Genomic DNA, 22,722 nt, shown 5'->3' on the forward strand with positions numbered 1-22,722 from the left:
ACTACCAACCCCTTAGGCTTCATGTACACGAGCAGCTCCTAAACTCGAGATTAGGAGCTTTTGGCATTTTTTTTTGCCAAAGCTCCTAAACTCAACTCCATAAAAGCCTATGTGTCCATGTACACATAGGCTTTTAGCAGAGTTTAGGAGCTGCCGCGTTTAGGTGAGGTTAAACGTCCCTCTCCTGAACGCAGAAGAATCGCGGTTGCCGCAATTTGCGCTTTCCCGAGAAAAGGTAATGAACCAAGTATGTGACACATTAGAATGAAAATATACAGTCAGGTCCATAAATATTGGGACATCGACACAATTCTAACATTTTTGGCTCTATACACCACCACAATGGATTTGAAATGAATCGAACAAGATGTGCTTTAACTGCAGACTGTCAGCTTTAATTTGAGGGTATTTACATCCAAATCAGGTGAACGCTGTAGGAATTACAACAGTTTGCATATGTGCCTCCCACTTGTTAAGGGACCAAAAGTAATGGGACAATTGGCTTCTCAGCTATTCCATGGCCAGGTGTGTGTTATTCCCTCATTATCCCAATTACAATGAGCAGATAAAAGTTCCAGAGTTCATTTCAAGTGTGCTATTTGCATTTGGAATCTGTTGCTGTCGACTCTCAAAATGAGATCCAAAGAGCTGTCACTATCAGTGAAGCAAGCCATCATTAGGCTGAAAAAACAAAACAAACCCATCAGAGAAATAGCAAAAACATTAGGCGTGGGCAAAACAACTGTTTGGAACATTCTTAAAAAGAAGGAACGCACCGGTGAGCTCAGCAACACCAAAAGACCCGGAAGACCATGGAAAACAACTGTGGTGGATGACCGAAGAATTCTTTCCCTGGTGAAGAAAACACTCTTCACAACAGTTGGCCAGATCAAGAACACTCTCCAGGAGGTAGGTGTATGTGTGTCAAAGTCACCAATCAAGAGAAGACTTCACCAGAGTGAATACAGAGGGTTCACCACAAGATGTAAACCATTGGTGAGCCTCAAAAACAGGAAGGCCAGATTAGAGTTTGCCAAACGACATCTAAAAAAGCCTTCACAGTTCTGGAACAACATCCTATGGACAGATGAGACCAAGATCAACTTGTACCAGAGTGATGGGAAGAGAAGAGTATGGAGAAGGAAAGGAACTGCTCATGATCCTAAGCATACCACCTCATCAGTGAAGCATGGTGTTGGTAGTGTCATGGCGTGGGCTTGTATGGCTGCCAATGGAACTGCTTCTCTTGTATTTATTGATGATGTGACTGCTGACAAAAGCAGAAGGAAGAATTCTGAAGTGTAATATTAAAATATTATCTGCTCATATTCAGCCAAATGCTTCAGAACTCATTGGACGCCGCTTCACAGTGCAGATGGACAATGACCCAAAGCATACTGAAAAAGCAACCAAAGAGTTTTTTAAGGGAAAGAAGTGGAATGTTATGCAATGGCCAAGTCAATCACCTGACCTGAATCCGACTGAGCATGCATTTCACTTGCTGAAGACAAAACTGAAGGGAAAATGCCCCAAGAACAAGCAGGAACTGAAGACAGTTGCAGTAGAGGCCTGGCAGAGCATCACCAGGGATGAAACCCAGCGTCTGGTGATGTCTATGCGTTCCAGACTTCAGGCTGTAATTGACTGCAAAGGATTTGCAACCAAGTATTAAAATGTGAAAGTTTGATTTATGATTATTATTCTGTCCCATTACTTTTGGTCCCTTAACAAATGGGAGGCACATATGCAAACTGTTTTAATCCCTACACCGTTCACCTGATTTGGATGTAAATACCCTCAAATTAAAGCTGACAGTCTGCAGTTAAAGCACATCTTGTTCGTTTCATTTCAAATCGATTGTGGTGGTGTATAGAGCCAAAAATGTTAGAATTGTGTCGATGTCCCAATATTTATGGACCTGACTGTAAATGTAAAGTAAACACCTTATACTTTATTTATACACCATTTAAAACCCACATTCTAAAAAGTCTTGACCAATATATCATGTACACTGGTACCAATTTAGTGTTCATAAAGAGCTGATGAAGAGTACGCCTATAGTGCAGTATCCATATACCATATCCAAATGGGAAGACTAATAAGAACACTGAAAATTGTGCCCTACAATCAACCATATGGCACAAAAGTACTGCCCAAATTAAGACCAATCCTCATAGACAAAACAGTGGCTCCTTCCAAAGACCTTCCAAAACTAGATGGTACCAGGCTGTCTGTATATAAGAGAAATATATAAAGACTACTATGTCTGAGGAGCAATACTGTGTATAAACAAAGCAGAGGTAAGGCTTGTATACTCAGCCCAATATATTGAACACCTATAATGATATATATAGTATATGATTGCCTTCTACAGGTGAGAAAAAGAGTCCATAGGGTGAGTCACAAGCCTTGTGCGCTCACCTCCAATAGTCTTATGTGCAAATAGTAAAGGCTCTACTCAAACCTGCAAAGATGGTAGCCTAGGTCCGCGTGTATATTTAGCCATTGTGCCAGCATGTTAATATGTATAGGTGCTCTTCCAGGCAGAGTTTGTCCTGATATACTTATCAAATGAGTGGATGTAAATCTCTCCATCAGGCAAAGTGGCCCAGGTGAAAGGAGCCTGACTGGTTTTGCCGGTGTTGGCCAGCTGCGTCAGAGGCATAAATATGACTGCGCCTGTAAAGAAAAAAAAAAAAAGAAGTTGAATCCAACGGTATATACAGCAGTTAGTAGCATATGCAAGGTCACATGCCAAAATTTTATTTCTGCACTGATGGTCATCACTGTTGTCCATTGTTCACTGTGAGGGACCGCCGAGCGGCACCACTAGCACTCCACTGGTCAGGCGTGCCCAGAGCGCGGAGTCTAAGCCCCAGGGTACTTGTTCACCAGGGCCCCTGATGGTGGGGATGGACTTGTAGTACCCCGAGACCAGGTCGCCTCTACTGAGCACACCTGTCAGTGGTAGTGGTGTTCGCCAGGGGCTCCAACCAGGGAGAGCCAGATGTGAGGAGGTCGGGTGACCCCGATGGGATGGATGGATGGATGGATGGCTGAGCAAGTGCGTAGTCAGACAGGCCGAGTCGGTATTGTAGAGGACGGTAAGGTACAAGGGAGCAGGCAGAGAATCGTCGGGTCACACGCCAGGTCAGCAGCGGGAGGTCAGATCTAATAAGGGGCATCCAGGGAGAGAGGTCAGGCAAGCAAGGGTCTGGGCAGGAGAAATCAGCAAGGTCAAAGGCAATCCGGGTCAATAACTTACTAGGCACAGGTACAGGAACACAGGAAGCAGGTAAGACCAGAAGGCAACGAAATGACAGCTCAGGGACCTTTAAATATCCCGCCCTGCGCTGCCATTGGTGCCCAGCGGGCGGCCGCGGCTTCTACTGCGCATGCGCGAGCTCGAACGCCGCGGCCGGCCCGGACCTAGTGCCCGTGTACTAGGTGGAGCAGTGCGCCTGCGCCGGGACCATCGCGGCAGGGATCGAGGAGATCCCTGACATTCACAGTGTAAATAAACTTCCCTGCCCACACATAATGAACACTTACCCAGGGGATGTGAAAGAAGTACTTCACTGTGCCTTTGCTGATTATTTTCTACACATGTGCCTGTACTATAGTAAGGCAGGCCATAATGAACAAAATTTTGTGTCGATCATCAAATCGTTCATTTTTCGCGTCATTAGTGTCCACATGCAATTTTCTTGCCACAATCGAAAGTGCCTGATCCAACATGCTGTTTTTTTTTTTTTTCTTCTTTTTTTTTTTTAAATCAAAAACCATTGATGGCACAATCGTATAAGCACAATAGTGGTTTAAAATGGAAATAAACCTATCAATTTAACCATTTCAAGAAATGGTTACATTCCAGGCATGCCGGAAATGCTAATCACATTTGCTTGTGCTGTCAGCCAAGCTGCCAAACCAGCAAATGGTTGATGTCATAACTGATCACGTACAGTGCCTTGAAAAAGTAATCAAACCCCTTAAAATTTTCCACATTTTGTCATGTTACAACCAAAGACGTAAATGTATTTTATTGGGATTTAATGTGATAGACCAACACAAAGTAGCACATCATTGTGAAGTGGAAGGAAAATGATAAATGGTTTTCAAAATTTTTTACAAATAAATATCTGAAAAGTGTAGTGTGGATTTTTATTCACCCTCCTTTACTCTGATACCCCTGTCTAGTGGAACCAGTTAGTAAATAGAGTCCACCTGTGTGTAATTTTAATCTCTGTATAAATACAGCTGTTCTGTGAAGCCCTCAGAGGTTTGTTAGAGAATAATAATGAACAAACCGCATCATGAAGGCCAAGGAACACACTAGACAGGTCAGGGATAAAGTGGTGGAGAAGTTTAAAGCAGGGTTAGGTTATAAAAAAATATCCTGAGCTTTGAACATTTCGTGGAGCACTGTTCAATCTATCATCCGAAGATGGAAAGAGTATGGCACAACTGCAAACCTACCAAGACATGGCCGCCCACCTAAGCTGACAGGCCAGGCAAGGAGAGCATTAATCAGAGAAGCAGCCAAGTGGCCCATGGTAACTCTGGGGGAGCTGCAGAGATCCACAGCTCAAGTGGGAGAATCTGTCCACAGGACAACTATTACTCGTGCACTCCACAAATCTGTCTTTTATGGAAGAATGGCAAGAAGAAAGTCATTGTTGAAAGAGCCATAAGAAGTCCCCTTTGCAGTTTGCGAGAAGCCATGTGGGGGACACGGCAAACATGTGGAAAAAGGTACTCTGGTCGGATGAGACCAAAATTTAACTTTTTGGCCTAAAAGCAAATTGATATGTGTGGCAGAAAGCCAACTCTGCACATCACCCTGAATTACACCATCCCCACCATGAAACGTGGTGGCACCATCATGTTGTGTGCATGCTTTTCTACAACAGGGACAGGGAGTCTGGTCAGAGTTGATGGGAAGATGAATGGAGCCAAATACAGGGCAATATTAGAAGAAAACCTGTTAGTCTTCAAAAGACTTGAGACTGGGGCAGAGGCTCACCTTTGAGCAGGACAACGACCCTAAACATACAGCCAGAGTTGCAATGGAATGGTTTGGGTCAAAGCATATTCATGTGTTAGAATGGCCCAGTCAAAGTCCAGATCTAAATCCAATTGCCACAGTCTGTGGAAAGACTTGAAAATTGCTGTTCACAGACTCTCTCCATCCAATCTGACAGAGCTAGAGCTATTTTGCAAAGAAGAATGGGCAAACATGTAACACTCTCTAGCTTTACAAAGCTGGTAGAGAATTACAGCTGTAATTGCAGCGAAAGGTGGTTCTACAAAGTACTGATTTTTTTTAAAAATTTGAAAACAATTTATCATTTTCCTTCCACTTCACAATGATGTACCACTTTGTTTTGGTCTATCACATAAAATCCCAATAAAATACATTTACGTTTTTGGTTGTAACATGACAAAATGTGGAAAATCTCAATGGGTATAAATACTTTTTCAAGAAACTGTATGCAGCACCATGTCAGTTGCAGATCAATCAGAGGCTTACATGGCATCTTCCATAGGATAGGAAGTTTAATTCCGCTGTAAGCATAATAAAGACTTTTGTGACATGAGGTGTGTTAGATTTTTGCTGGAACATAAGGATCATATTCCCTGATGACATTTGATTGACTTGCATTGATAAGCCTATCCAGCCATGATGACTTCAGGCACCAAATTCCTCATGGTTTTAACATTTCCATCATATTCTTTCACTTTGGCAAAATTGGTATTTGCCTTGTCATTTTGGTTGCAGTTAAATTACTGTCTGCCTCTCAGTACTGTCTCCTTCAGGCCCCTTTCTTATTGGTGGTCTGATCAGATCCGCCTGTCTGTTTTACAGGCGGGTGTAAAGAGAAGCTTTGTTGGTCTGTGGTGGGGTGGATGTAAATGGGCTTGCATCTGTGTACATTTGGTTACTTCCGAGTCCATCTAGGTCACAAAAGAGAATGGAAAAGATCTACCTGCTTTTTTTTTTTTTTTCCCAGCCGTAAACCTGACAGATCAAAGCAAGTTGAAAGTATACTGACCCATGTTTGTTTCCCTGCACCTGCATATAGACTTAACATGGATTTTTTCAGTTCCAGAAGGGCAATACTGATCAGGCGCAGATGTCACAAAAGCGACATTTGTATTGTGTGGTTCCAATTCCTGCTCCATCAGTAGGTACACTAGGTACTCTACATGCATTTTGGCAGCCTCCAGCATTATAAAATCTTTTAGCTGCTACCATGCTGTCATTTTTCATCTGTTTTTGATAAGAAATGTAGTGGCTTGATAGAGATGACTACTTTGCTCAAATGCAAGGTGTTGTCATGACATTGAGGGTTCTACAAACATAGATGTAATTCCTGCACTCTACAAGAGGGCGGTAAGAAGTTAGAATTTGTTATCAAGGTTCACAGCTGAGATAATCTGTACAAATAAGTCTGAACCGTGATGAGGGTAAAGCAAAATGGACATATACAGTACATGTTGTTCACTAAACATGTAGCTCCTGAATATAAGGCATTCCAGTGGCCAAACAATCAAACTACGCAACAGAACATTCATAGGGGAGAGTTCAAAATCTGATGTAGCTCTGCATAGAAACCAATCCGCTTCCAGGTTTTATTGTCAAATCTTATTTGAACAAGCTGAAATTAGAACCTGATTGACTACCATGCACAGCTGCACCAGATTGTGCACTCTCCAGGTTTAGTAAACCGACCCCATAATTTTTTTTTTGGGTAGAAGGCCTGGATTGTACAAGCATTGTTACAATTACTGTTGAGGGCGACAATCTGTAATAAGGGTTGTAGGTGCACTTTTAAGGTGAGGTAGGAGGTGCTGGTATGTGAAATTTTAGCTTCTCATGCCCCCAAAAAAATATAAAATGGAAGTAGAGGACTTCTTTGACTTTTATACAGTAAAAGGTCTAATTGAACAATAGGTTGCTTAGAGATATACCAAAGAACTTTTGTATGGTTAGTGACATTTTATAACATTTGGTATCTAAAAAAATAAAAATAAATTTATGTTTTTTTAATATGTTTGTTGGAAACAACAAACAAGGCTTTCACATTTAAAATGCAAATATGTCTGTCAAAGTTTAATCCAATTTAAATTACCTCATATGAAACTTAATTACATTGTTCAGACTTGGGCAAACAGCATGGAAATCTCCTGATACAGGGCATTTAGAATAGCTGCATCAATGCAAAATATTTAGACACTAGTAGATGTACACCTATGAATTGACTCTGCAGTGTTTACACGTGTCAACTTTCCATTTTCAGCATAGTTTGAGTAGCTGTGTATACGGTTGTGTGTTGGGAATAGTAGGCAAACAGGTACAGTTGTGCTGGAAGTAGAAAATTGTGCAAAATATGCTAAGATCTCATATGGACCTTTTTATGAAAGCATATAACTTATTGCTCACGCTTTATGTTCTTGAGCATCAAGTTGTCAGAGTACATTTATTTGGGGCAACCTCTGTGGGAATCAGAGGTTAAGGTAAAGTGAAAGTCACCAGAATGCAGCTGTTCGCTTGCTGTCTATACATATTAAAGCATAACTGAACTCTGGAAGCCGTTGCCCAATAAAAGGCAGATGGCACTGGACTGGTCACCAGCATTACCTATGGTCTTCTTACTGGTAATCTCTCTGCCATTACTGACTTATTAAGACTTGTTCTGGACTATGTCTCTGTGTAGAGGCCCATCTCGGTAAACGCAAGGCTTTGCTTGTCATGTCAGAGCCTCCAGCGAGGAAAGCAGTGAGCGGCACAAAAGTGATATCACCCAAATTTCCTGACGCTAGCAGTCAGAGGCAGCGATGAGTTAGATCCCATGCTGCAAATATACATCTATGAGGCTGTAGGTAAAAGAGTGCCTAGGCATTTTTACATACCAGACAGTGCATTTTTAGGAGGAATTAAAAACAAACAACAGATCTTCCAGGGAACTACACAGGCACAATTAACATATTTTGTTTTGGGTTTTTTTTTACTAACATAGTAAATCTTCACTTCTTGATTTCAGGTCCATGTTAAGTCTTGTGTTGACCCTGTCAAACAACCTCAACAAAAATCTTTTTCAAAATAATGGCTTGAATCGTATTGGTTGTTATTGACAAAAAAGCTACTTTTGTATTTGTGTATAGAAATGTTATATACCGTGTGTGAGTGTGTGTGTACATTAAATTCCAAAAATATTGGGACACCTCTCCAAATCAGTCTGCATTTATTTATTTTTAAGTAGCACATTACCTTGTTCTTTACAACTAGACCAAGTGGTCTGAGATGGCGTTGACCATTATTTTTCAAACTGTAGCTATATTTGTAAGCTCTTTTTTTTTTTTTCTTCTAGGTTATTATTTGTCGACAATGAGTTCAGTACCCTCAAGCTGAAAATAGAAGATTCTACAGCACGAGAGCATGTCATCACTGTAAAGCTTGGAGCTAGAGTTAGTACAATTTTCACTTTTTGTTTACACTTTCTGTGCTGCATTTATGTAGTTTGTAGTTCCATGGGCATTTCACAGAAAAATCCATGTTTCTTCTAGTTTTACATTCACTGAAAGTTAGATTTGAAAGGACCATTTCCTAATTATTGGTGGCAAATATAAAGTCAAACATGTTCAAGAATGTGAAAAAATCCATTTTCCAGATTGTTCTGGTTTGTTTCAACACCAGCTCTTTACAGCTGTTTGAAACTAAATAAATATTTTGCAATGATCTGTGTTCACTTGTTTATGATTTGCTTTGTGCAATGTGTTTGAATCAGTAAGGAAAGAAGTAGTTGTACGAAATATAGCATTCCTCCGCTGGTCTCTGCGGTTCTTACCCACACTAGTGCCAAGCGGGTAGGAACTACAGCAGCCAGCCTATGATATGTTATTTAAAGTAATCGTAAAGGCTTTTTGGCTATTTTTTTGTTTTAAACAAACATGTTACACTTACCTGCTCTGTGCAATTGTATTGCACAGAGCAGCCCCAATCCTCCTCTTCTTGGGTCCCCCACAGGTGCTGCTGGCTCCTCCGCTTCTTGTTATGCCACCATGGGAAGCTGCTTCCTATTGTGAAACACCTGGAGCTTGATCTACAGAAACAAACAGCAAGGCTCGGTCACGTCCCGCCCCCATACTTTCTCCTCATAGGCTATGATTGACAACTATCCTAAATAAAAAGGTATGCGCTAATAACAAACTTATACAAAGGTGTATATCATCATCCAAAAAACATTAGTGTTTTAAATAAATAATTATAGTGTCCAAACATAAATTAGTGTCCAAACAATATATATATATCTTCAGTGACTTGAATCAATTGTGAAAAATCCACCGCCAAAGGAGATTAAATGAACTCACCAGAGCTAATGGCTGGTCAGATTATAAACCAGCAACAGCGCTTGTGCTCTGGGAGCAATGAACCCGATGTCCAAATAGATATGGTGATGTTTCAGACACTTCCGGATAATAGTAATCACAGACAAACAACTTTGCAGCCCAAGCTCTTATGATGAACTTCTCCACTCTTTCTCATACCTCCATGAGAGCATGCAGTACACTCAGGGACAAAAAAGAGAACATAATGGTGCAATACGTTTTTTTCATTTATCTCTTTAATAAAAAAGGTATAAGGAAACTCACAAACAAGGTGTCCAACAGACACCAGCTTCAATCGCAAAAAAGGGTTGAGATACAGTTAACGCTCACCGCGGATCTCTCCCATACAGCACAGAACAGCAAGGCTCTCTAACGTCCACATCGAGTAGGCTACGCCCAACCGGTTTCGTCACACCGACGTCATGTACCGCCCCTTGATGACGTCGGTGTGACGAAACCGGTTGGGCGTAGCCTACTCGATGTGGACGTTAGAGAGCCTTGCTGTTCTGTGCTGTATGGGAGAGATCCGCGGTGAGCGTTAACTGTATCTCAACCCTTTTTTGCGATTGAAGCTGGTGTCTGTTGGACACCTTGTTTGTGAGTTTCCTTATACCTTTTTTATTAAAGAGATAAATGAAAAAAACGTATTGCACCATTATGTTCTCTTTTTTGTCCCTGAGTGTACTGCATGCTCTCATGGAGGTATGAGAAAGAGTGGAGAAGTTCATCATAAGAGCTTGGGCTGCAAAGTTGTTTGTCTGTGATTACTATTATCCGGAAGTGTCTGAAACATCACCATATCTATTTGGACATCGGGTTCATTGCTCCCAGAGCACAAGCGCTGTTGCTGGTTTATAATCTGACCAGCCATTAGCTCTGGTGAGTTCATTTAATCTCCTTTGGTGGTGGATTTTTCACAATTGATTCAAGTCACTGAAGATATATATATATTGTTTGGACACTAATTTATGTTTGGACACTATAATTATTTATTTAAAACACTAATGTTTTTTGGATGATGATATACACCTTTGTATAAGTTTTGTTATTAGCGCATACCTTTTTATTTAGGATTATTGTTGCCAAAATTTATTTTGGGTGGGATATGCTGCTGACATTTTGGTGTTTTTTGTAAGTGGTGCTTTTTTCTTTTTTAATTTGGTATGATTGACAACAGCAGGAGCCAATGGCCCCTGCTATTTTCTCTTAGCCAGTGAGGAGAGATAGAGGCACAGCGCTGAATTGAGATGGAGCTCAGTTAAATATTTAGAGAGCAAAACATGGAAGGTCCCACCACTCTTCTGTCTTTGCTTTACCCATGGTACTGCTTTTCCTCAAACTAAGGCATGTTGGGTACAGGAGCTGGGCTTACATCTTTGCTGTTTGCAAATGTTCAAATTTCCTGTGACAGTATAGGTGACAGTACAATGCAATTGTATCCCTATGCTTTTTTTTTTTTTTTTTTTGATTCTTACAAAAGAGTTTAAGCCAAAGTTTTTTGAGTTTTTTTGTTTGTTTTTTTTTTTCCTGTGCAGTGTAACCATGCTATTAATCTTGCTATCCCACTAACAGCAGCTTTGCATAAAAGCTGTTGTGTGTTTGTTTTTATTTCTCCCTCTCTCATGTCACATCTCTGTAGCAATCCCTAGATAGAAGGTAAGTCATTTTTTCACAGTTTGTCTACAGGTGAAACTCGAAAAATTAGAATATCGTGCAAAAGTTCATTTATTTCAGTAATGCAACTTAAAAGGTGAAACTAATATGAGATAGACTCATTACATGCAAAGCAAGATAGTTCAGGCCATGATTTGTCATAATTGTGATGATTATGGCTTACAGTTCATGAAAACCCCAAATCCACAATCTCAGAAAATTAGAATATTGTGAAAAGGTGCAATGTTTTAGGCTCAAAGTGTCCCACTCTAATCAGCTAATTAAGCCATAACACCTACAAAGGGTTCCTGAGCCTTTAAATGGTCTCTCAGTCTGGTTCAGTAGGAATCACAATCATGGGAAAGACTGCTGACCTGACAGTTGTGCAGAAAACCATCATTGACACCCTCCATAAGGAGGGAAAGCCTCAAACGGTAATTGCAAAAGAAGCTGGATGTTCCCAAAATGCTGTATCAAAGCACATTAATAGAAAGTTATGTGGAAGAGAAAAGTGTGGAAGAAAAAGGTGCACAAGCAGCAGGAATGATCGGAGCCTGGAGAGGAATGTCAGGAAAAGGCCATTCAAAAGTGTTGGACTTTCACAAGGGGTGGACTGAGGCTGGAGTCAGTGCATCAAGAGCCACCACACACAGACGGATCCTGGACATGGGCTTCAAATGTCGTTCTCCTCTTGTCAAGCCGCTTCTGAACAACAAACAACGTCAGAAGCGTCTTACCTGGGCTAAAGAAAAACAGATCTGGTTTGTTGCTCAGTGGTCCAAAGTCCTCTTTTCTGAAGAGAGCAACTTTTGCATCTCATTTGGAAACCAAGGACCCAGAGTATGGAGGAAGAATGGAGAGGCACACACTGCAAGATGCTTGAAGTCCAGTTTGAGGTTTCCACAGTCTGTGTTGATTTGGGGAGCCATGTCATCTGCTGGTGTTGGTCCACTGTGCTTCATTAAGTTCAGGGTCAACGCAGCCGTCTACTAGGAGATTTTGGAGCACTTCATGCTTCCTTCCGTAGATGAGCTTTATGGGGATGCTGACTTAATATTTCAGCAGGACTTGGCACCTGCCCACACTGCCGAAAGCACCAAAACCTGGTTCAATGACCATGGGATTACTGTGCTTGATTGGCCAGCAAACTCGACTGACCTGAACCCCATAGAGAATCTATGGGGCATTGCCAAGAGAAAGATGAGAGACATGAGACTGAACAATGCAGAAGAGCTGAAGGCTGCTATTGAAGCATCCTGGTCTTCCATAACACCTCAGCAGTGCCACAGGCTGACATCTTCCATGCCACGCCTCATTGAGGTAGTAATTGCTGTAAAAGGGGCCCAAACCAAGTACTGAGTACATATGCATGCTTATACTTTTCAGAGGTCCAATATTGTTCTATGTACAATCCTTGTTTTATTGATTGCATGTAATATTCTAATTTTCTGAGATTGTGGATTTGGGGTTATAATGAGCTGTAAGCCATAATCATCACAATTATGACAAATCACGGCTTGAACTATCTTGCTTTGCATGTAATGAGTCTATCTCATATATTAGTTTCACCTTTTAAGTTGCATTACTGAAATTAACTTTTGCACGATATTCTAATTTTTCGAGTTTCACCTGTAGATTAAATGACAGCCCTCATTTCCTAATAGGCTGAAGCTACAGTCAGGTCCATAAATATTGGGACATCAACACAATTCTAACATTTTTGGCTCTATACACCACCACAATGAATTTGAAATGAATCGAACAAGATGTGCTTTAACTGCAGACTGTCAGCTTTAATTTGAGGGTATTTACATCCAAATCAAGTGAATGGTGTAGGAATTACAACAGTTTGCATATGTGCCTCCCACTTGTTAAGGGACCAAAAGTAATGGAACAATTGGCTTCTCGGCTGTTCCATGGCCAAGTGTGTGTTATTCCCTCATTATCCCAATTACAATGAGCAGATAAAAGGTCCAGAGTTCATTTCAAGTGTGCTATTTGCATTTGGAATCTGTTTCTGTCAACTCTCAAGATGAGATCCAAAGAGCTGTCACTATCAGTGAAGCAAGCCATCATTAGGCTGAAAAAACAAAACAAACCCATCAGAGAGATAGCAAAAACATTAGGCGTGGCCAAAACAACTGTTTGGAACATTCTTAAAAAGAAGAAACGCACCGGTGAGCTCAGCAACACCAAAAGACCCAGAAGACCACGGAAAACAACTGTGGTGGATGACCGAAGAATTCTTTCCCTGGTGAAGAAAACACCCTTCACAACAGTTGGCCAGATCAAGAACACTCTCCAGGAGGTAGGTGTACGTGTGTCAAAGTCAACAATCAAGAGAAGACTTCACCAGAGTGAATACAGAGGGTTCACCACAAGATGTAAACCATTGGTGAGCCTCAAAAACAGGAAGGCCAGATTAGAGTTTGCCAAACGACATCTAAAAAAGCCTTCACAGTTCTGGAACAACATCCTATGGACAGATGAGACCAAGATCAACTTGTACCAGAGTGATGGGAAGAGAAGAGTATGGAGAAGGAAAGGAACTGCTCATGATCCTAAGCATACCACCTCATCAGTGAAGCATGGTGGTGGTAGTGTCATGGCGTGGGCATGTATGGCTGCCAATGGAACTGGTTCTCTTGTATTTATTGATGATGTGACTGCTGACAAAAGCAGCAGGATGAATTCTGAAGTGTTTCGGGCAATATTATCTGCTCATATTCAGCCAAATGCTTCAGAACTCATTGGATGCCGCTTCACAGTGCAGATGGACAATGACCCAAAGCATACTGCAAAAGCAACCAAAGAGTTTTTTTAGGGAAAGAAGTGGAATGTTATGCAATAGCCAAGTCAATCACCTGACCTGATTCCGATTGAGCATGCATTTCACTTGCTGAAGACAAAACTGAAGGGAAAATGCCCCAAGAACAAGCAGGAACTAAAGAAAGTTGCAGTAGAGGCCTGGCAGAGCATCACCAGGGATGAAACCCAGCGTCTGGTGATGTCTATGCGTTCCAGACTTCAGGCTGTAATTGACTGCAAAGGATTTGCAACCAAGTATTACAAAGTGAAAGTTTGAGTTATGATTATTATTCTGTCCCCTTACTTTTGGTCCCTTAACAAGTGGGAGGCACATATGCAAACTGTTGTAATTCCTACACCGTTCACCTGATTTTGGATGTAAATACCCTCAAATTAAAGCTGAGAGTCTGCAGTTAAAGCACATATTGTTCGTTTCATTTCAAATCCATTGTGGTGGTTATAGATCCAAAAATGTTAGAATTGTGTCGATGTCCCAATATTTATGGACCTGACTGTATGTATTTTTTATGTTTTTTTTTTTTTTTTTTTTTGCAAAGGTCAGCAAATTGATGAAAAAAAAAAACAATGCCGACCAATGGGGAAAGAAGGGATGAAGAAAGCTAAAATGAAGAGAGGCCAAGTGGATTTTTGCACTATTTTTCACAGCTATTATCTAGAGATTGTTGGAGAACTGTGACAAGAGAGCAATAAAAGTTATTGTAAAGAAAAGCTGTCTTCCTCTCTTCTTCTAAATCGTTCTTTCATTTATATGAAAGCTCAATTGCAGGCACATTAAAATATTTTTTATCCATGTTCAATTACCAGTAATAGATTCTCCAGTTTTGTGTAGACTCTCCAGTTTTTTTTGTTTTTGGTGCAGAGAATTGATACCTTTGCACTAGATATCTGTCTTCTCCTTCCACAGCAAGCAACTGACAACTCTATTCCATTGGTTGCGATCACCTTTGCCAGTTCAGTTCCCTGCATATGACTCCAGCATTTGCTTTTTTCCCAACCAAGAAGTATGGAGAAATTTTTCTGTGGAGGCACTTGTTCCAGTGACATTTGTCTAAGATGGGAGTTCCCACTGTGTAGGGATTTTTCTCTCACCTCCTTGTTATGTTTCTGTGACAGGAAATGAAGACAAATCTCTCCAATGAGACGCAGACAGCAACAAAGTACCTCGACAGGAGTTTTAACTATTTTCTACTCTTTTCATAATGAGAAAGGAATGTTTGGGCTACACATGCTCTTTAATGGTGGTAGAAAATTACAAATTAGAATTTAGCATATAAGAACCACTTTAACAACTTCTAATGTACATTTACATTGCCAGTTTAAGTGGTATAATGGGATGATGCCTGCAGCTACAGGCATCATCCTAGTATTGTTTTTTCGTAAAAGCAATCCTAGCAGCTGATTAGCTGCTGGATTGCTTTTACAGACTGTGGAAGAGGACCCCCCTCCGGTGCCTCCTTGGCTCTCCCATTCCACTGGGGAGCCTGGAACACGGATCTTCCCCATGCATCTCTGTGGTCTGAGAAACCAGAAGCGATGAGTATCTCCCAGCATTCAAACAATTTGTTTTTGACTTCTAAAAAGCATTTGATCACACTGATCTTGGTAAGAGGATGGATCTGGGGTCTAATAAATCCCAGATCTCTTCATAAAGAGGATTTGTCACTGCTTATTGTTATCTCCCAAAAAAAAAAAAAAAATAGAGACAGTGTAAAAATAAATAATAATAATGAAAAAATTTAAAGTGCCTCTGTCCCACCGTGCTGGCATGCAAAAGCATATGCACGTGTCGGTTCCACGTTAGTACGTAAACTGCAATTGCACCACACGTGAGGTATTGCAAAAATCAGAGCGAGAGCAATAATTCTAGCACCAGACCTCCTGTGTCACTCTAAACTGGTAACCTGTAAAGGCTTTTAGAGCATTGGCTGTGGAAATTTTTAACCACTTGCCTAATGGGCACTTTTACCCCCCATCATACCCAGGCCAATTTCCAGCTTTTAGTGCTGTCGCACTTTGACAATTGCATGGTCATGCAACATTGTACCCATATGACATTTTTTTAATCATTTTATTTCACACACATAGAGCTTTCTTTTGGTGGTATTTAATCGTCACTGGGTGTTTTAATTTTTGCACTATAAACAGAAAAAGAGCAAAAAATGTGAAAAAAAAAGTTTTTCTTTCTTTCTATTATAAAATTTTGCAAAAAGATAATTTTTCTCCTTCATTGATGTGCATTGATGAGGCTGCATTGATAGGTGGCATGGATAGGCAGCACTGATGAGGCGGCACTGGCGGGCATTGATGAGGAGGCACTGATGATGCTGCACTGATATGCAGCAATGATGGTCACTGATAGGCGACAATGACTGATGGCACTGATGGGCGGCACTGCTGAGAGACACTGCTGGGCACTGGTGGGTGGCACTGCTGGGCACTGATCATCAGTGCAGATGTCCTCTGTGTCATTTGCTTGTTATCAGCAGTACTTTCCTCACGCTGTCACAGTGCTGCCCTTAATCGGCAACTGTATTTACATTGCGATCTGCTGTGTCATAGGACACAGCGATCACTGAGAGCGCCAGGTGCGTGCCAAGGGGGGCACGTGGGAGGGTGCGTTGTGGGAGGATGTCATATGACACCCTCCCAGAACTGGACAACCGCGCTGTAGCCGTCATTCGGCTATAGCAGGGGTGGGCAAACTTTTTGACTTGAGGGCCGCAATGGGTTCATATATTGGACCCGGGGGCCGGACCAAGAGTAGATGAATGATGTGTATGTGTCATCCATAGTAAGTATAGTAATATTCCCCCATAGTAAGCATAGTAATTAATCCCCCATATAGTAATTCATCCCCCATATAGTAATTCATCCCCCATAGTAATTCATCCCCCATATAGTAATTCATCCCCCATATAGTAATTCATCCACCATATTAATTCATCCACCATATTAAGTCCCCAAGTCCCCCCTGTGTCAATTCACTTACAGTGGGGATCGAAAGTTTGGGCACCCCAGGTAAAAATTTGTATTAATGTGCATAAAGTAGCCAAGGGAAGATGGAAAAATCTCCAAAAGGCATCAAATTACAGATTAGACATTCTTATAATATGTCAACAAAAGTTAGATTTTATTTCCATCATTTACACTTTCAAAATAACAGAAAACAAAAAAATGGCATCTGCAAAAGTTTGGGCACCCTGCAGAGTTAATATCTTGTACTGCCCCCTTTGGCAAGTATCACAGCTTGTAAACGCTTTTTGTAGCCAGCCAAGAGTCTTTCAATTCTTGTTTGAGGTATCTTTGCCCATTCTTCCTTACAAAAGTCTTCCAGTTCTTTGAGATTTCTGGGCTGTTTGTCACGCACTGCTCTTTTAAGGTCTATCCATAGATTTTCAATTATGTTGAGGTCAGGAGATTGTGAAGGCCATGGCAAAACCTTCAGTTTACGCCTCTTGATGTAATCCCCTGTGGATTTCGAGGTGTGTTTAGGATCATTATCCATTTGTAGACGCCACCCTCTCTTTAACTTCAGCTTTTTCACAGATGGCATCAAGTTGCCATCCAAAATTTGCTGAAATTTTATTGAATCCATTTTTCCTTCTACTCATGAGATGTTCCCTGTGCCATTGGCTGCAACACAACCCCAAAACATGATTGATCCAACCCCATGCTTAACAGTTGGACAGAGGTTCTTATATCAAATTCTGTGCCCCTTCTTCTCCAAACGTACCTTTGCTCATTCCGGCCAAAAAGTTTAATTTTAACCTCATCGGTCCACAGAACTTGTTTCCAAAATGCATCAGGCTTGTCTATATGTTCATTTGCAAAGTTCAAAAGATGATTTTTGTGGTGAGGACGTAGAAGAGGTTTTCTTCTGATGACTCTTCCATGAAGACCATATTTGTACAAGTATCTCTTTATAGTGGAATAGTGTACCACAACTCCAGTGTCTGCCAGATCTTTGTGGAGGGATCGTGCAGTCAAACGTGGGTTTTGAATTGTTTTTCTCACAATTCTGCGAGCTGTTCTGTCTGATATTTTTCTTGGTCTTCCAGATGTTGCTTTAACTTCCACTGTTCCTGATGACTGCCATTTCTTAATTACATTCCGAACAGAGGATATTGACATCTGAAAATGCTTTGCTATCTTCTTATAGCCTTCTCCAGCTTTGTGAGCATCAACTATTTTCAGTTTTCTAGACAACTGCTTAGAAGAACCCATGGTGCTGATTGTTGGGGCAAGGTCAGATGAGTCTGGGCATTTAAAACCTTTGAGATTGACATCACCTGGTCTTCCCAGACGATGATTGAGAACAATCCATGACACTGGCAGGTCTCAGCTTTGCAAAGGGGGCAGTGCATGCTATAAATTCTGCAGGGTGCCCAAACTTTTGCAGACGCCATTTTTTTGTTTTCTGTTATTTTGAAAGTGTAAATGATGGAAATAAAATCTAACTTTTGTTGACATATTATAAGAATGTCTAATCTGTAATTTGATGCCTTTTGAAGATTTTTCCATCTTTCCTTGGCTTCTTTATGCACATTAATACAAATTTTTAGCTGGGGTGCCCAAACTTTCGATCCCCACTGTACCTTTGCTCCGCGCGTTCCTCTCGCCGTGTTCCCGCGCCGTTCCGGTGTAGCTTGAAAATCTGTCTCCTATGAGGATCTGTCCCCCTCGACGTATCTGCGCATGTGCCAGTTTCAGGTATTAGCAGCCGATCGGCGATGTCCGGCACATGCGCAGATACGTCGAGGGGGACAGATCCTCATAGGAGACAGATTTTCATGCTACATCGGTCTTCAGGACGGACTGTGAGAGGAGCCTAGCGGGAGCCTAGCTCCGCGGGCCGGATTAAAAGGTCCGCCGGGCCGTATACGGCCCACGGGCCGTAGTTTGCCCATTGCTGGGCTATAGCATGGTTGGCAAGTGGTTAAGTACCGTAGTTTGGCCTCATTCCATGAGCGTGTGCAGTTTTAAAGCATGACATATTTGGTATCTATTTATTCAGCATAACATCATCTTTTATATTTTACCAAACAATTGGGTATTATATTGTGTTTTTGTGCATTAAAAAAAGTGTATTTTTTTAAAAAAAATAGCATTTTTGAAAAACCACTGCGCAAATATCATGTAACATAAAAAAAATTGCAACACCCACCATTTTATGCTCAAGGGTCTCTGCTTAAAAATTTAAATGATTTGGGGGGGTTGTAAGTAATTTTCTAGCAATAAACTACTGATTTTTTAATTTTTTAAAAAGTGTCAGAATAGGGGTGTAAAGATACTTAGGATGTTAACATTGAACTACCTCTCATACTTTGCAATGTCTAACTTAAATGAAACTTAGCTTAATGAATATCTGCAGATCTCTAAAAAAGGAAGTCATCAAAGCTTCAGAGAGTCATTACTTTAGTTAATATATTGCCATGTTGGTCCAACTCTTCTGCTGCAATCAGAACTACTATGCCCAAAATGACAGTTATGGGAGTTTAGGTGATATCAAAACACCAATGGAAGGAAAAATCTATTGCAACACTGCTGTCTATTCACTGCCACTATTTAACAGATGTTGTGTCCTGGCTTTGCAGAGATCTGTTATTAATGGTGTAGCAGCAGGGGTGTAGTAAAGGTTGTTAATAGCAGCACTTGCATACAATTCTTGTTGATTTTTAAATAATTTTTCTCCTCTGCGCTTTCTTCCTATGCTGCCTCATGGCTACGCTGCCCAGCTCTAAGAATGTGGATGCCCCTTGTACCTGTCAGGACTTATGGAGTTCTGCTGGAGTCTTCCCGTTGTGCGTGTTGTCTTACATGCAGCAGTTCCCCAGAGGAGAAAAAAATCTTTCATATCACTTTTAAGTAATGCAACTATGTCTTGCCACTGCCTGCAGCCTGTGATTGAACAGTGAAAGAGAAGCAGCAGGCCAATAAGCTCATCTTTCTTTCACATTTGTATACCATTATGTCAGCATGTTCCTTGTTAGCATATGAGCACTACAGCACAACTGACTGACTCTTTGTGCTGCCTATTTCTTTCTCAGTCTCAAGCTCTGCTGTACAGAGGTTTGCAAAAGACTGATACCAAGTTAAATTCAGACACCAACATTAGTTGTTTAGAGACTGAATGTTGTGTTTTTTTTTAAATTATAACACATTCATGCATGCTTTCTTTAATCTGTTTGGAGTTCAGCTTTAAATATAATTTTTGGCTTGATTGATCAGCCATAGCTAAATTCCAGAGAAGCAGCTAAATACTGTACATACTTAAAGTGGTTCTAATGGCTCAAGGTTTTTTTTACCTTCATGCATTCTATGCATGAAGATAAAAAAACCTTCTCTATGCAGCATCCCCCCAGCTCCCCTAATACCTAAGCCCACTCTCAATCCAGCGATGTGCACTGGAGTCTTGGTTATCCTGGGACTTCCTCTCCTCATTGGCTGAGACAGAAGCGGGAGTCAGTGCCCCCATAGGAAGGGCCATGAGAGCTGGAGGGGGACCCGAGAAGAGGAGGATCCGGGTTGCTTTGTGCAAAACCACTGCACACAGCAAGCAAGCGTAGAAAAAAAATAAGCCTTTAGAATCACTTATTGATACATGTATTGGAACTGTTTTTTTTTTTTTTTTTTTTTAATCTAACCAGCATTTGTAATTCTGTGCAGTTTTAAGATCCAGACAGCTCAAAGAAACTCTTGTCCTCTACTATAGCAGCAGGGCAGATTTGTTAACAACACTGGTCAAAACAGATAAGATACTTGACCTCATTCTGCTCCTGTCAACACATGTGCATTTCAGCAAAGCCCAATGGCTTTTAGATGCTGGTCCTCCTTATTCCATTTTGAATGAAGGGGTTTGCAAGAGTTTGATATCACATTTATTCACCTGAACTAGTTACAGTTAGAAAATTAGATAATTTTTTTTTCTACATACTTACTGTAAAGTATCACATCACGGGACACAGACCAGGCTATAATCATTACTATCTGGGTTATGTGCCCCCTATAGATGAATGGACACTGGAAGATCAATAAAACAGGAAGTCCTCTCCTATATAAACCCTCCTATACAGGAAGTACTTCTACTTTGTAGCAAGCAATGACATTCCAGAAAGAGGGGAGGGACCTTTTGTGTCCCATGATGTACTCCAAGAAATTGATTTTACAGGTAAGCATGTAGAAAAAAATCCATTTATATTTATCGTACATCTCGGGACACAGAGCAGGCTATAATCATTAACATCTGGGATGTCCCAAAGCAGTACATTTGAGGGGAGGGAGACACAAATCCCAGACACTGTCATCAGTCCAAGGACCTGTTTGGCCCTCTGCAACACACTGCTGCCAAGGGCAGCATCCTCTGTAGCTTTAACATCTATTTGGTAGAACCTTGTGAATGTATGAACCAAAGACCATGTAGAGGCCTTGCAAACCTGTGCCATTGACACTTGATGGTGGATAGCCCAAGATGGTAGAGTACGTTCTCACTTGATAGGGTGAGACCTTACTCTTCAAAGCATAGGCTTGAATGATTACCTGACGTATCCAATGAGAAATAGTTGACCTGGATTCCTGTCTTTCCTGGGCCCTCCTAGCAGCACTAACCAGAATTCCTGACCTGTGCCACAAAACTCAAGTAAATCCTGACTACCCTAACTAAATTCAGAGTATGCAGCGATCCTTTCCCTTACGACTGTGGATTAGGAAAAAAAAAAGGCAAAACACTGTCCTGATTCAAGTGAAAACTAGAACACTCTAGGCAAGAAAGATGGATGAGGATGCTACATCACTTTATCATAATACAAGACCAAGAACGGCTTCTTACATGAAAGAGCCACCAGCTCTGACACTCTTCTTGCTGCAGTGATAGTAACCAAAGAAGTAGGGATGCACCTATCTATCGGCAGTCGAAACATATTGGCCGAAAATAGTGTTATCGGCATTGTGCCAATAGGAAAAAAGCTGCCAATAATGGTGCCGATACATGCAAAGTCGTGTCTCGTAGACTTTCATGTAAACGCCCCCTTGTGACTTCACTGCAAAATCACATCCATATTCACTTCAGTACAAAAACACTCTCTAGTGACTTCAATGCAAAATTGCCATCCACATTAATTAAATAAAAAAACAAAATGTAAAAACTGTCCGTTTCATTTTTTGGCCAGGTGCATCCTGCATTTTCGGTTTTGGCACCAGAATTTTCATTCGGTGCACCACTACAAAGAAGCCACCTTCCGAGTCAAAAGACTAACAGAGTTTCTTGAATTGCTTCAAAAGGTGGCTTCTGCAAGGACAGCCAAGACCAAGTTCAAGTCCCAAGGGCACAAGCGTGGCCTGACAGACAGGACCATCTTTATTACACCCTGCATGAAGTATGAATCAAGGAGTGAGAAACGATGGTCTCTGGAAACAAATTGGGACAAAATCTGACCTTTAATGTGCTTAACTGGATAACTTCTTGGCACTTAACTGGATCCAAGACCCCCTGATCCTTTCAGACCTGGGCTTCAATAGCTAAGCCTTCAACCCTAGGAATTGTAAAGCAAGATACAATATTGGATAGGACTGGACAGACTGGAAGTGTCCAAGAAGTATCCTCTGCCAGATTCACTATGCCAGTGAACCAAGCCCTTCCTGTGCTAGGCTAGGGTACCACTATTATCAGTGTTACCCCCTCACGGATCCTGCTTAAAGACATGGCCATAGTTGAATCAGGGGAAGGTATCGTTTAGGGAGAACTGGTCCTTAGGGTGTTACCAGTGCATCTCTCCTTATTGCCAGCGGGACTCTCGACCTGGACACAACCTGCCTTGTTGTCGAACCTAAAATCCAGTAGATCCACATCCAAAG

The 22,722-nt window shown here is 41.2% G+C and overlaps 1 protein-coding gene across 4 annotated transcripts in view; it reads left to right on the forward strand.

Annotated features, from left to right (window-relative positions):
* FANCL (FA complementation group L) overlaps positions 1–22,722 on the forward strand; it is a 139,185-nt gene that overhangs the window by 34,960 nt on the left and 81,503 nt on the right. For all 4 annotated transcript variants that reach the window (XM_089669222.1, XM_089669223.1, XM_089669225.1 and 1 more), the window contains one exon: positions 8,373–8,469. In XM_089669222.1, coding sequence (XP_089525348.1) covers positions 8,373–8,469 — 97 coding nt within the window. The remainder of the gene's footprint in view (positions 1–8,372; positions 8,470–22,722) is intronic.

Source organism: Staurois parvus, unplaced genomic scaffold, assembly GCF_062004578.1.
Source record: "Staurois parvus isolate SC_StPar_1 unplaced genomic scaffold, SC_StPar_1.0 ptg000070l, whole genome shotgun sequence".
In the NCBI taxonomy this organism is placed as follows: Eukaryota; Metazoa; Chordata; class Amphibia; order Anura; family Ranidae; genus Staurois; species Staurois parvus.